At 33.1% G+C, this 14,402-nt stretch overlaps 1 protein-coding gene across 1 annotated transcript in view; it reads left to right on the top strand.

The window, feature by feature from the left end:
* The first annotated feature begins 12,482 nt into the window (after window positions 1-12,482).
* Window positions 12,483-14,402, top strand: part of LOC128999981 (protein big brother) — a 46,321-nt gene continuing 44,401 nt past the window's right edge. The window contains exon 1 of the mRNA XM_054426807.1: window positions 12,483-12,677. Coding sequence (XP_054282782.1) covers window positions 12,504-12,677 — 174 coding nt within the window. The 5' untranslated portion in view covers window positions 12,483-12,503. The remainder of the gene's footprint in view (window positions 12,678-14,402) is intronic.

Below are 14,402 nucleotides of genomic sequence, written 5' to 3'. Positions count from 1 at the left end.
GTAATCCTTGATTATGACTTCTGTCACCTGAAGATACCTGGCCAACTTAATACAGTAGTATAGTATATTTATAAATAATGCTATCTGTTCAGTTTATTCATAGACAAACCAACCACAAGTAGACTTACAGAAAGTAAATAAAGATACGTGTTATAACACTTAAAATACTTAGTAGACTTACTACTTAAGTAGACTTCTCATCCCATTGTAAATTTTGAAGCTTGTTTTATTGTTTAGTTCATGTCCCATGACACTGGGTGCTAGAGTCATCAATGACATTTCGTTTCTATTATTTTAGGGTTAATGCCATGATTTGTGATTTACTGTTTGGTTATATAACTAGGGTACGAGTTATTGTTTATTATTTGAAATGACAAGAAACAAATTGTAAAAAAACACGACCACTAAAGTGCAACGGACATAACTAACAATAAAATTGGCTTCAGCTGTTCCATAAGGATGAGAAATCTACTAAGGGAGTATGTTTCGTCATTGGCTTATTATTTTACATTCTAAAATTACATTAGTTTTTATTTGTGTGATTAACAAAAATATAAGCGAAGCACTTTTCAAAAATTGTTAATCATTCTAAACATGACAGCCTGATGGCTAACGTTAGTTTTGTGGGTACGATGTTCGCACACCTTATTTTACATAATTTAAACATTTTAAATCACATCACGAAACAACTGAAAACTGAACCAACCTCGAACTGTTGTAATGAATAATGAGGGAAGCATACTTCTGTAATACTAATTAATTGTACTTTGATTGGATTAATCCATATATAATTCTCAAACTACCCACGAACTTTTGAGAAAACTACAAGTCACACCCCCATAAACCATTTAATTAAAATGTTCTTCATGACGAGACACCATGCACAAAACTACCCATTATTTCATAAATTGCCCTTTAAGGTCATAATTCTTTTCTAAAGGTAACTTTCAATATGTTTTAAATACCTCAGCTGTACTTATTTGTATGTTATTCTTGTAATTTTACCTTATTAAAATCAGGTGTAATTATTTTTTGTATTAACTGTATTCTATTTTGTATATTACGACTTAACTTAACCAATCAATAGTTTTATAATACTTAAGAAGTCAAACGGGTTGAAGCCCGTGAGTAACAGCTTTTAACAGTAACAGCCTCTGTATCCAATCCAATAGTCAATGGTAACAGCTAGTTTCACATACATGCAGTTTTAAAGGTAGTTCCTACATTTCTGGTTAAAATAGGCCTACTACTACCATAAAAGTATTAAAGGGTGTTACGTTATTTCCAGTACAGACCCGTGGTGTACGAAATTTTAATAATATACAACAATATTATTGGAATCAACAATATTATTACAAATTTAAGTTAGGCTATATTTGTCAATTCAATAATACATTTTTGCGATATTTTTTGGATTTTAACATTTTATGAACTAAACATTGCAGAGCTTACTTACAAATAAGTAACCTACGTGGCAGTAGCATTAAGTCGAAGGCCTGATCGTGTAATTCCGTTACGTGGTTAACATTGATGAAAATATTATCGGAATCACATAATAATGAATAAAAATAAAATAATGGTTTGAACATATCGATTATTAATACTGATAAACGTATCACGTAAAATTAATTGTCAACTTTTAAAACAAGTCCGAAAGAACAGAGACTGGTGGCCATGATGCGAACTACTAGCCGACATCGGTAAAGCAGAATGTAGATTCTAGTTTATCTCATAGATAGCGTCAGCTGTACAATTGCATATTTTTGTAAAATAATGAATAATCATAAATCTGTAATATGTCTTTTTACTGACTTAATCACGGACAGTGGAAAACAGTTAGTTTTTTAGTATTACCATATGCATCGTGTTTGACCAATAAGTCACGTGTTCGATTTTTAAATGATGTTCAGGACAATTATCACTATTTCATTATGTAAAATAAGTCATATAAACGTAGATAAATCTAAATGAACTGCCTCCAAGAAATTTTTTCATCTTTCCAATAGATTGAGGATCGAATATTTTGATCAAACATGCATCGAAATCTGTTTAATGAGATTGGTAAGTCAATAAAGTAGTCCAGTGGAGCTAGTTCGCCCGGTCCCCGATAGGTTGTAAACGGTTCACTTATTTGCCGTTAGAGTTCGCTTACATCGTTATTATCTTTTTCATTCGTTTGATTATTCATTTTTCAATTGTTATTGACTAAACAAACTTTAATTCTGATTTGATTATCTTAACTATAGATAAAAGGTAAAAATAGAGTTTAAAATTGACTTATTTGTGATTTTATGTCCAGGCAGTTTCCCAAATTCGCTCCGTTTCCGCTAGACTCTCGCACTGAATCTAGCGTAGCTGCTATAAGACATCCCGATTTGAATTTTCACACCTGCAGTAGTTGATATGACATAATAATATACTCCTTATTCTTTGAAAAGCTGATAGTCGTTACCCTCACTAGGAGGGTTCGATGATTGGCTTATAACCATTGCCTATGACTTCTATCGCCGTGAAGATAGCTGGCCAAATTAATGTAACAGTATAGTTTATTTAGAAATCTTTCTTTCTGCAGTTTAGTTTATTCATTCATAGACAAACCAACTACAAGTAGACTTCTCATCCCATTGAAAATTTTGAAGCTTGTTTTAGTGTTTAGTTCATGTCCAATGACACTGGGTGCTAGAGTCAATGACATTTCGTTTCTATTATTTTAGAGTTAATGCCATGACTTGAGCTTTACTGTTTGGTTATATAACTAGGGTACGAGTTATTGTTGAGATGACAAGAAAAATTGTAAAAAACACGACTCTTAAAGTGCACCGGACATAACTAACAATAGAATTGGCTTCAGCTGTTCCATGAGGATGAGAAATCTACGAAGGGAGTATGTTTTGTCATTGGCTTATTATTTTAAATTCTAAAATTACATTAGTTTTGTATTTGTGTGATTAACAAAAATATATGCGAAGCACTTTTTAAATATTGTTAATCATTCTAAACATGACAGCCATTCGTTTTGTGGGTTCGATGTTCGCACACCTTATTTTACTTAATTTAAACATTTTAAATCACATCACGAAACAACTGAAAACTGAACCAACCTCGAACTGTTGTAATGAATAGTGAGGGAGGCATACTTTTGTAATACTAATTAATTGTACTTTGATTGGATCAATCCATATATAATTCCCAAACTACCCACGAACTTTTGAGAAAACTACAAGTCACACCCACATAAACCATATACTTAAAATGTTCTTCATGACGAGACACCTTGCGCAAAACTACCCATTATTTCATAAATTGCCCTTTAAGGTCGTAATCTATATCTATATCTATATACTATTATAAAGAAGAGGTGGTGTCTGTGTGTGTGTTTGTATGAGCTAATCTCAAAAACTACTGAACCTATTGGGCTCAAATTGCACACACATGAAGCTACAGTTCCGAGGATACATATAGAACTATTTCCGCTTCAATATTGTCCTAGGGCTCTGCCCCGTGGGCTTTCAAAAATCGGAGGTGAGAGATTTCAAAGTAAATTTTGATTGATGGTATCCATGACAACAAAGAACAAACCTACAAAGTTTAAAAATGTAAACAAGCAGTACTAACTGTCAAATTAATTTTGATTTCACAATTCCATACAGCTGGTTCAAACATTCATTTAAATACTGCATGAATATTAGAACAGAGAGCGTAAGGATCATATTTAAAATAATGATGTCACTATCCTGAATGTAAACATTATTTAACATTACTTAAATGGAGCTGTCAAACCATACGCTAATGTCACTTTATACTTACATGCCAACCCCGTACAAGGACGGGTACTCTGCTAGTTCTTTTCTAAAGTAACTTTCGATATGTTAAAAATACCTCAGCTGTACTTATTTGTTAGTTATTCTTTTAATTTATTACCTTATTAAAATCAGGTGTGATTATTTGTTTGTATTAACTGTATTCTGTTTTATTTATTGCAACTTAACCAATCGATAGTTTTATAATACTTATGAAGTCAAACGGGTTGAAGCCCGTGGGTAACAGCTAGTTTACATACATCACAATCACATACAACCTAAGTTGGAATACACTACAGAGGGTAGCAATCAAAAAATACAAAATTGAAAGAAAGAACAGACACTGGTGGCCATGATGCGAACTACTAGCCGATATCGGTAAAGCAGAATGCAGATTTTAGTTTATCTCATAGATAGCGTCAGCTGTACAATTGTTTATTTTTGTACAGCTATAGTTGGTTGTAGCTATAGTTTGTATAGCCTAATGACTATAGTTGACTACAAACCAGTAGCATCCAAAAAATAAAACTTATTGCTAGCTAGCATGCCTGTATTATTTATTAAGCACTGTGATTTATTTTATAATTACTTAATTTAGCTTGCATGTTTTTTTTTTTTCTCAATTTAGCCTATCATTAAAGTTAAAGACGCATTTTGAGGAAATATTAAAAATACAATTATTGAGATTTAGTAAATCCTATATATAATACGAGTAAAGTTTGAATAATTGTTACTTCGATCTGGGAATCGGCTCTAACAAAAACGTTTATATTTACGGAATAACTAAGTTCTGTGTCAAAAATAAGTTCTAGACCAGTGGTATAGCCAGGAAAAATCTATTTTCACCATAATATGAGTAAAAACTTTTGAAAATTTAACATGGGCCTTATGAGAAAACATTCCGCCATTGTTGTCATTTTGTTTACATTTTAAGACATAACTCGACGTTCTGTACCCACGGGCATCTCAGCTTACGCATGCGCAGAAAGCTCTTGAAGCACTTTCCGAGGTAAACTAACTGTTACTTCTGATGTGTATTAGCTTCTGAAATACAATTTTGTCAACTAACTTGAGACAAGAGAGAAAGAGAACGATTCGACTTTGCGTTCATTAAATCGTTTGATTTATAAGGATTTGTATTGCATTATAAAACTTTCCAGAGTAATGAGTTTCTAATCCATTTAAAAAAATCCATTCTTATATTATCCACAGCTTTATTAACTGTTTATTTAATACTTTTGCCAATATAAACGAGCTATATATCTTATTTTTTATATTTTTAATGGTTTTAATTATAATTATCATCACTAAATTACTCTTTTCCTTGGCTGCCGTGTCGTGTCGTTGTCAATAACGTCGTCTGATTCTAGTACACTGAATCGGTCACGGCCACAAGGATAATAATTAATTGTAACATACCACACTAGCTTACCTAACTAAGTTTGAGTGTTGCAATGTGGGATGATTGCACTGGATAATTTAGCTATCTATTTCAGAAAAATAAAGTTTAAAATAAATCAAAAAACTAGGATCTGTTCTTAAGTTTTGGCCGTTTTGAGATGGGTCCGCCTTCAGGATTCAGGTTAGCCTAGCCTGAACAACTGGGTTAGTAGCTTGACTTAGTGGTTCATCCATGTTTACTCCATTAACACTAATCAATATCTAATCTAGATTATACGTGCCTTATTCTACTCCGTTTCAAAACTAATATACATAGGCATAAGCCTTAATTTTTGTATTAAATACTAGGTACATCATTAAGGTAACTCGGTTAGGTTGTTTTTTATAAATGGATAATTTCATGAATCACTAATAACCTGTATCCATCTAGGTGTGTTCAGTACATAATGACACTCAAAAAAGTACTAATCCTAACCCAAATAAAATATTGGTAGGTAGCTTTAGGCCTTCAGAGGATGAGTGTTTATATTTATATTACTTCTCTATGGTTAGGTTTTAGTTATTTTTGCCAACTAAATGGCTATAAATTTAGGTCTAGATATCAAATAAACTTCCAATTAAGTTATAGGGCAGCCTAGCCTATCATTTGTCAGTGTCAATAAAATAGTGCAATTATATCGAGGACAAACAAACGTGGATATGCAACCATTTTTATACCTAGGTTTCTTTTTTTCGTACTCACCAACAAGGATCAACCCGGCAAACGTTTACCCCCAGTCGAGCTAGTCCTGGCCTATGTGTCTTAGCTAACCAACTTTGTTAGGCATATGACATGGCCTTCTCATTGTATAGCTTATGTACAATGATATATGATATAGATACACCATAAGCTAAGTGTGACAAATTCATATGAAAGGTTATGAATTTCAGCTAAGTTGGTTAAAGGTTGGATCAGCATGCGTCCGTAGCATGTCGCCTGTCGACAAATGTTGCAAACTGACAAATGCCAATGCCTAAACTTGCTTTAGAGGCTAATCCATCAATATACTCTAGCATTGTACAAACTTTAGTGTAGGCCTATATTAGATGATGATTTATAAAATGTCAAGAGATTAATTTTGGTCTTAAAATAACACCTAAGTTAACCAACAGCTGCTTGTAAATGTTGTTTATAGAAAAAGTATAATATAACCGAACCTAATAAAAGTTGGGACTATAATGTGTCTCCTTACTGAGTTCTTCTTGCTAAATCAAAAAATGTAATAGTTTTCAGTCGGAAAGAGTCTTGTAACTTATTACATTTAAAAAATTAAGGGTAAATTAAAGGTTCCGGTTGTACTTTCGCAGCGAGCCCAAGTTCTTGCAGCAGTGACTAATATTTCAAAAAAAGGAAGGTGAGAACATTTTCTTACTGCTGATAGCCTTTTTCGAATTCAATGTGAAAAATACTAGGTATTTTCTATAGTTTGGGCCGTTTAGAATAACCAAACAAATTGTTAAAAACTCTTCTTGCTCATCATTTCAGAAAACTATGATATTTTAATTTTATTATAAGTTAAATAGATGTCAAGAAAAGATAGACCGCAAAATAATATTTTTGGGATGGATTTACATTGATCAAAGAACAATTTCAGAGTATAGTGATAAAGTTTCCCGAGCAAAGCTCGGTCCCCAGGTACTACTATTTATTATAGTACGTCTGGAGCCTCCTATAAATATGCTAAAACAAAATAGTAATCAAAAGGAGGGATAATAAATCCTTGAAACACTTTTGTATTAAATTCGGAACATGAATATAATATATTTCATCACTAGGGCCTAAAAAGACTCTTTTCGACCCGAGCTCAAGTTTTAATGATCGATGCGACTCGAGATCGGAAAATGAGCGAGGGTTGAAAAAACACATAGTGCCCGTGTTATGAACTATATTTTCGTCATATTTCCCCATTATTTGAACAAACTATGATACAGAACTAAAATAGTTTAGTTTAAAACCTCTCAAAATGACATCTAACTTGTTATCAATTTAATTGGCTAAAACAGGCAGGTGTTTAGTAAGTGATTAATTCGTTTCGTCTATTACGAACGTGTTGGTGTACATTATACGATCGATATGTCGAACTATTTTAAATAATGCAACAATAACCTACAACCGATTAAACAGCTGATACATACTTTTCAAACATTTCATAAAAACACTTGTACCACGGATATTTTGAGATGGAAAAACCCCCTGGTTCTTGGCTTTCACATTTCAAGTGAAATAGTCAAGTATTATTTTATTCTGTGGAATAGGAAAAGTGTTTTATTGTGAACACTTTCATTTCATTTCTTTATTTCGACGGCAATCGCCATTTTACAAAACAGTACATGAGATGCAGTATGTGAGATGAGTACATGATATACATGCAACAAGATTTCAAAATACAAAAGAAAACATGGTACGGAAGCGTAAGAAATTGTGGTCGTGGTGGTGAACAATGTGCGTGAAATTACAACAGTTAGTTACAATATTTGAAAAAAAAAACAACAACTACCTGTGTGAATAATAACAATCAGTAAGTATCAAAATGACATCGTTGTGAATAAATTAATAACAATAACAACAAACAATGTAACAAAACAATAACAACAAAAACAGCAGTGTAAATAATTAACAACAATAACAATCAGTGTAAATAGTAACAAAAAGACAACATGTAAATAATTAACAGCAATAAATTTACTATAACAATAATAAACTAAGGCAACATAATAAACTGTAACAGGAAGCTAACGTAACATAAAAAAGAAACAAAAGTATATACAATCTCTGAAAAATAATCTTTTAGTAGAATGCCAACAACAAAGAAGATTCAGCACTTTACACTGGTCCTTTAAAGGCACCACCAAGGAACTACGAGACCTTGTGTTTTGTGATCGGGAAAGGCCCTTAATGGTGATAAGAGTGCCAAAAAGCTAGCTGTCATACTGAAGAATACGATTATTTGTTGATTGTACAAATTATTTCATTTTAACCTTGATTCAGAGTGCTTCACATTTTGAGCTGATTCTTTTCTTTTCGATCGCAGAATGTTTAATGTGTTTTAAGTTCAATTTAGGCTTTTAGAATTGTATTGAACGCAGCAATAACATTTAAAATAATGCATCAAAATAGTGTTCAGACGAAATCATTAGCTATTTGCATTTAGTAGGTCTACTATCTATTGAGTAATTTGCTTAGTTAAGACAGTTTAAAACATGTATGCCCACTGATCGTTTTCGTTTGAGTTTACTTTCCCCTTTTTTCAGAATAGAGTAGCCTAAGGACTTTATTTATTTATTTATTTATTTATTTATTTATTCATTCCGACGGCAATCGCCATTTTACAAAACAATACATTAGACAAGATTTACATGCAACAAGATAATACAATAGAAAACATCAATAAATGAGTAAGAAGTTTGGTGGTGGTGGTGGACAGTTTGAGTGAAATTGCAACAGTTACAACATTGTGAAAAAAAGTAACAATAACAAGAAACAGTGTAAATAATTAACATCAATAACAATAACAAGAAACAGTGTAAATAATTAACATCAATAACAATAACAAGACAAAGTGTAAATAATAAACATCAATGACAATAACAAGAAAACAGTGTAAATAATTAACTACAATAACAATAAGTGTGAATAATTAACATCAATAACAATCAGTAATCATCAAAATGACAACATTGTGAATAATTAACATTAATAAATTTACTATACATAACAATAATAGATTATGGCAATAGATAACAATATAATAAACTGTGAAAAAGCTAACGTAACATAAAAACAAAACTATATAACAAAAGGATGGATCTGGAGGGAGAAAAACCTTTTGATAGAATGCTGACAACAAGACATTTCATCACTTGGCCCTCTAAAGGCACCACCAAGGAACTCCAAGAGCACAAATCCCATCACTTGACACGAATCAGCACTTCCCGGCACCCAGCATGTGGCCCTTTAGAGGCACCACCAAATAACCAACACTTATAGAGAGCGGAGAGGTGTCAGTAGAGCAGCCTCTGGACATCACGTCTGAAGGATGCTGGTGATGGCCCAAAGAAATCCAAGTGTGGGCAGACGTCTTCGCTAAATCTCAGCAGTCTGGAGATTCCGTGGTGAAGGGTATAGTTCGTGGGCTGATACCTCCTTCTGAAGACAGCTCTGGATCGGGTTCCTCTGGGAGCGTTAAAGTCCACTTCGTTCAAGAGTTCGATGCAGTCAATGATCCCATTTGCCACTTTGAAAAGGAAAACAATATCGTTGACTTGTCGTCTCAGGGGAAGTGGTTGAAGGCCAAAGTGCACCTCGATCGAGGTCTGATGTGATGGGATGATGTTTGTCCCATAGGTAAAAGTAATGTACTAATAGCTCATAAAATGTGAAGAGCCCTCACAACCGTTGACGGAGTGACATCAAAGAACACTGCAAATCAATTTTCTCAAATAGCCATTAATCTTATAATTTTTTGCGGCGTGAGTAGTCTCCGGATTACGAATAATAACTATGAAAGTGGTTTAAATACCATATTCTTGCAATCCGATTGTTGTCTTCACAACTAGTTTCAACCTGCTAGGAGGTCACTATCATATGAAGTAATATCATCCTTTTGCACACCTGATGATGACCTCCTAGCAGGTTGAAACTAGTTGTGAATACAACAATCGGATTGCAAGAATAAGGTATTCAAACCACTATCATAGTTATAATTTTTGCATGACTTATACAAGAAATATTAGACAAACACAACATAAACAGGCCATGTACAAGAATTACTAAGGTTCTGACATCCTTCAAATTTAAAGTTCACTTTTCAATTTTTACCCTTGCCTACCCAGCGTGTAATGGTTGGTTGCAGTAGACTGTCTCAAATCATCAAATCAACTTAAAGTAGTCAATTTATCTTTATTTTGGTGCAATAAACTATTCGCAACATGTGGAAAATTGCAGGATATGTCACATTACGTTATTCCAATAAATAAAACGTCACTTCATCTTGACTCACAAATTCAAATTCGTTTATCCAGCTAAAAATTAACAAAAACATTTTTGCATTAGCTAAGTAAGAAAAAAAGTACAACTCAAGGCTAATCTTACAAATAATATTTACAAATAAGCTACAAAACTGTTTTTTAAGTTTCTGTTTTCCAGTTTCAATTTGTAGCAATCTTTTGGCTGCCTTAATTAGGTATTTTCAAGAAATACAGTAATTTGTAGGACATTTTATTCTCTCTCAAAACATTACATCCAATTTTGTCGACTTTCCGACAGCTTGAAAACTATTGCCAAATAAGCCAAGCGATTCCAAATTTATAGTTGTTAGAAAATACTAAATTAGAGATATTACTGTTAAACGTTGAACCGTACAACTAAATCCAGACTTCTACTGTACCGATTTTATTAAATAATAGGTCAATGGACAATAATAAGTCAATTTGTAGATTTGCAAACAATTAAGGAAGTTAGATTTTTTAAAGATTTATGGCAGTAGGCCTACTGTAATTGGTTTTCCTGTAAGAAACATCTACTCATTATGATTATGAAACATCTACTTACAGTATATATTTATTTGTTAATTCGGAATTCAAATTCTTTGTACAACTAAATCTAGAGTTCTACTGGACCGATTTTATTAATTAGTGGGTCATTGGAAAACTTAATACGTGTAGATTTTCAAACAATTATGAACGTTTGTTTTTTATTATGATTTATGGTGAAAATTAAAAATAAAACATGTTTTCCAGAAAAAATACATTGGATACTGTGTTTTTCCCATTTTTTATTTGGAGGCAACTTATGACTGCCTTTTTTGGGTATTTTCGAGAAATTCATAGTACTAATTTGTAGGATATAATATTCTCTTTCAGAATATTACCTACCACTTTGTTCGATTTCGCTTCCATTTAAAAGTTATTTACAAAATGGCTAAGCAGCCTATAGTGCGAAGAAAATACTAAGTTCGAGATATTTTTGTTAGACTTTGAACAACTAAATCTACAGTTCTACTGGATCGATTTTGTCAATTAATAGGCTGTAAAAACCCCTAATTCGTGTTGATTAGCAAAATAATTATGAAAGTTAGATTTTATTAACAACTTGTAATGAAAAAAAACAAGAGGAGATTAAAAACGGCTTTATTCAAGTTTCTATTTCTAAGATTCTTTTTGTAGCCAAATTTAGGCTGCCTTTATTGAGTATTTTCAAGAAATACATTTAGCAATTTGTAGGAAATTTTATTCTCTTTCCGAATATCACTCTCCACGTTGGTAGATTTCCTCACCATTTGAAAGGTATTTGCAAAAGGGCGAAGCTTCCTCTGAATTTTGTAGTTTAATACCGAATTAGAGATTTCTGTAAACTTTGTAGAAGTGTTCAAGGGTATTCAACATGTATTGTGTGTGTTTCTAAAGCTATGTGCTTTATCTGTACCATTAAATTTGTGAGTAAAATGGTGCATGGATTTCATAAATGTTATTTTCTTAGAGACCGTTGGATTTAATTAACCACAACGGGCTCTGTTGCTGGTACAGAAAATAAATTGTATTATGCGGTTTCAATCATAAAAAACACAACATGCACATATATTTACATGCCAGAAAAATAGAATAATAAAAAGTACTCAAGCAACATCAATTGCATGTTTTTCTTTTCAAACTGTCTATTTCGTATTGTATTATGTCTTGTAAATGGCCTTTCAGACACTAATTGTTAGGGTTTGGTGGTTTTAATTGGTTATTAATACGGCAAAAGGTTGTAGCCTAAGTTTAAATTGTTAAAAAAAACCACTAACATGAGCATTGAACCTTAAAACTGGAGGTGCACTAGGCAATGTTATAGGTAAGTTAAATTACTAAACACACTTTGCTATACGTCATATGGATAAATTAATTGTTTGTCTTTTCAAGCTATCAGAATTTTTCAAATATATCTATCCATAGCTGCCGGAATACCAAAAGTGGTTTAAATTCACGTATAGGCCTAATTTTGGAAGTGTAGGGAAACCTGATATTATATTTTTTTTTAATTTCAGTAAGCACCAGGTTTTTTATAATCTTCCACAATGTTCTCGTAAATCTTAAACACGGCAACTCCACGGTCTTCATCGGCACACGGACGCGCTCCGGAGCGCTCTGAACTCCAAGCAAACCGCAGACTTGTGGTTGGTGGTGGGCGGGGCGTCGCTACTATTGGTCCAGGAGGAGAGCCAATCAGCGCGCTCGTCTTCCCCCTCTCCACCAACCGCCGGCCTAACCGCAGTTTACCTCGGCATGTTGTCGATGAACGACGCGCCAGCTCTTCCGGGCATGCTACCGTTCGATTCCATCGGTCTGTACGAACAACCCAAACCGCGGTTCATCTTCAAGATGCCTCGGGTGGTTCCTGATCAGAAGGCCAAGTTTGAGTCGGACGAGTTGTTCAGAAGATTGAGTCGCGAAAGTGAGGTGGGTTTGTGTTGTGATTGATAAGATTTGTGATAACAGGTTTGTTGTGATTTTCTGAGCGACTTGGTCGGTGTGTCTGTGATGATTGGGTAATGGGTAGGGTGTTATAAGTGTAATATGTTATATTTATTAATTTGAGTCACATTGTATTGTCATCATAAGTTGAATGCTTGTATTCGTCAAGCTATTTTTTCCAATCACGAATCCAGATTTATTTATCTGCATAAAATAATAAATAGTATGGAAACTCGTCATTTTAATTTAATATTAGTGTTTTGGAATTTATATTAAATTATATTTCTTCACTAATAGAAAGTCAAGTCTTTATTTTCAATTCAATGATTAAACGCTATAAGTAGTATACAATAGGTTCGACATACTCAAAATAAAAACATGCAAAAATCAAAACCAATTAACAAATGCAAAATAAACAATCTCAAGGCAATTTTTTTTACTTTATTTTATTTTACAATCTGTTCAGTAATGTGAACAATTAGTAAAAGGGATTATATAAATAAGTGTTTTGACCAAAGAATCTCCCCAGTGAAAGATCTTGCGTCAAGGCAAAAATGAAAAAAATGCATGCACAAACCGTACAGGTATACCTGAATATGACCACCCCACATGCTCAACTAGTGCTTTAGTCACAGTTATAAAATTCAGTGATGTGGTAAAACGGATTGCGAATAAGCCTATTCTTAACTAAGGTTGGTAATTTTGGTTTATTACAAAAAAAATCTCTAAGTTTTGGTTTATTTCGAGTGTTTATTACGCGCATCAACAAATAATTAACTTACTGTAAGGATGCCATAAAAACGCATAAAGCCCCGCTATATCCTGTCCCCAGTATGAATATAATTTTATTTATTTATTTTATTACGTGCATGGCAAACGCCATTTTACAATAGGGATTTATTGGTACGGACTGGTAATAGAAAAAGCTCAGCATTTATAATTCCAACTTGATTTTCACATCAGCATGAACTCATCAGGTTTGTTGAGTTGCCTGCATTACATTATTACTGTAGTACAACAAAAGCATATAATTTCCTTTTGTACGCGTCGGGCTTTAAAATCCATTTATAAATCATATTGTAAATAATTAACAAACCGGAAAAGAGGGGAGGGTCCCCCGACTGGTATGTAGGGGACGACCCCCTGTTACGCCCCTCCCCCTTGATAGAATCACATTTCGAGGGGTTGCTGATAAAAATGTTCTTTATGAGCTGATGTACTTCCCCCTCCATAGGCTGTAATTGAAACAAGCATACAGCCATGGAGTGAATTGAGATTGTTAGAGGAAATTTTGAATTAATTATTTTATTTAACCTAACAAAGAGTATGACAAGTTTTTTGACACGATTTCAGCTTGTCTAAATCAATATGTTCATAAACACAGCTCAACTGTTGTTTTGGGAGATTTCAATATTGACCTTTCCAAAAACAATTTTATAAGTCAACGTTTTGTGTCACTGATGTCAACTTTTAACCTTTACAATGTGATAACATCTTTTACAAGGGAGTTTAAGGGTTCTAAATCTCTTATAGATCCAATCTTCACAAATGAACGAAATAATAAAGGTTCAGTCACAGTAACTGGATTATCAGACCACCACGCTACGTCGATAATAGTGGAAACAATTCCTGCCACCCATAACCGTATAAAGTCTAAGGAAGTTAGAAAGATTGACGATGCTAATTTGAATGTATTTAGATATTATCTGA

This window comes from Macrosteles quadrilineatus, unplaced genomic scaffold, assembly GCF_028750875.1.
Source record: "Macrosteles quadrilineatus isolate MER2022 unplaced genomic scaffold, UCM_ALF_1.0 Scaffold_8__2_contigs__length_117827958, whole genome shotgun sequence".
NCBI classification, from domain to species: Eukaryota; Metazoa; Arthropoda; class Insecta; order Hemiptera; family Cicadellidae; genus Macrosteles; species Macrosteles quadrilineatus.
The sequence above is the reverse complement of the archived record's forward strand: the minus strand, read 5'-3'. Positions and strand labels throughout refer to the sequence as shown.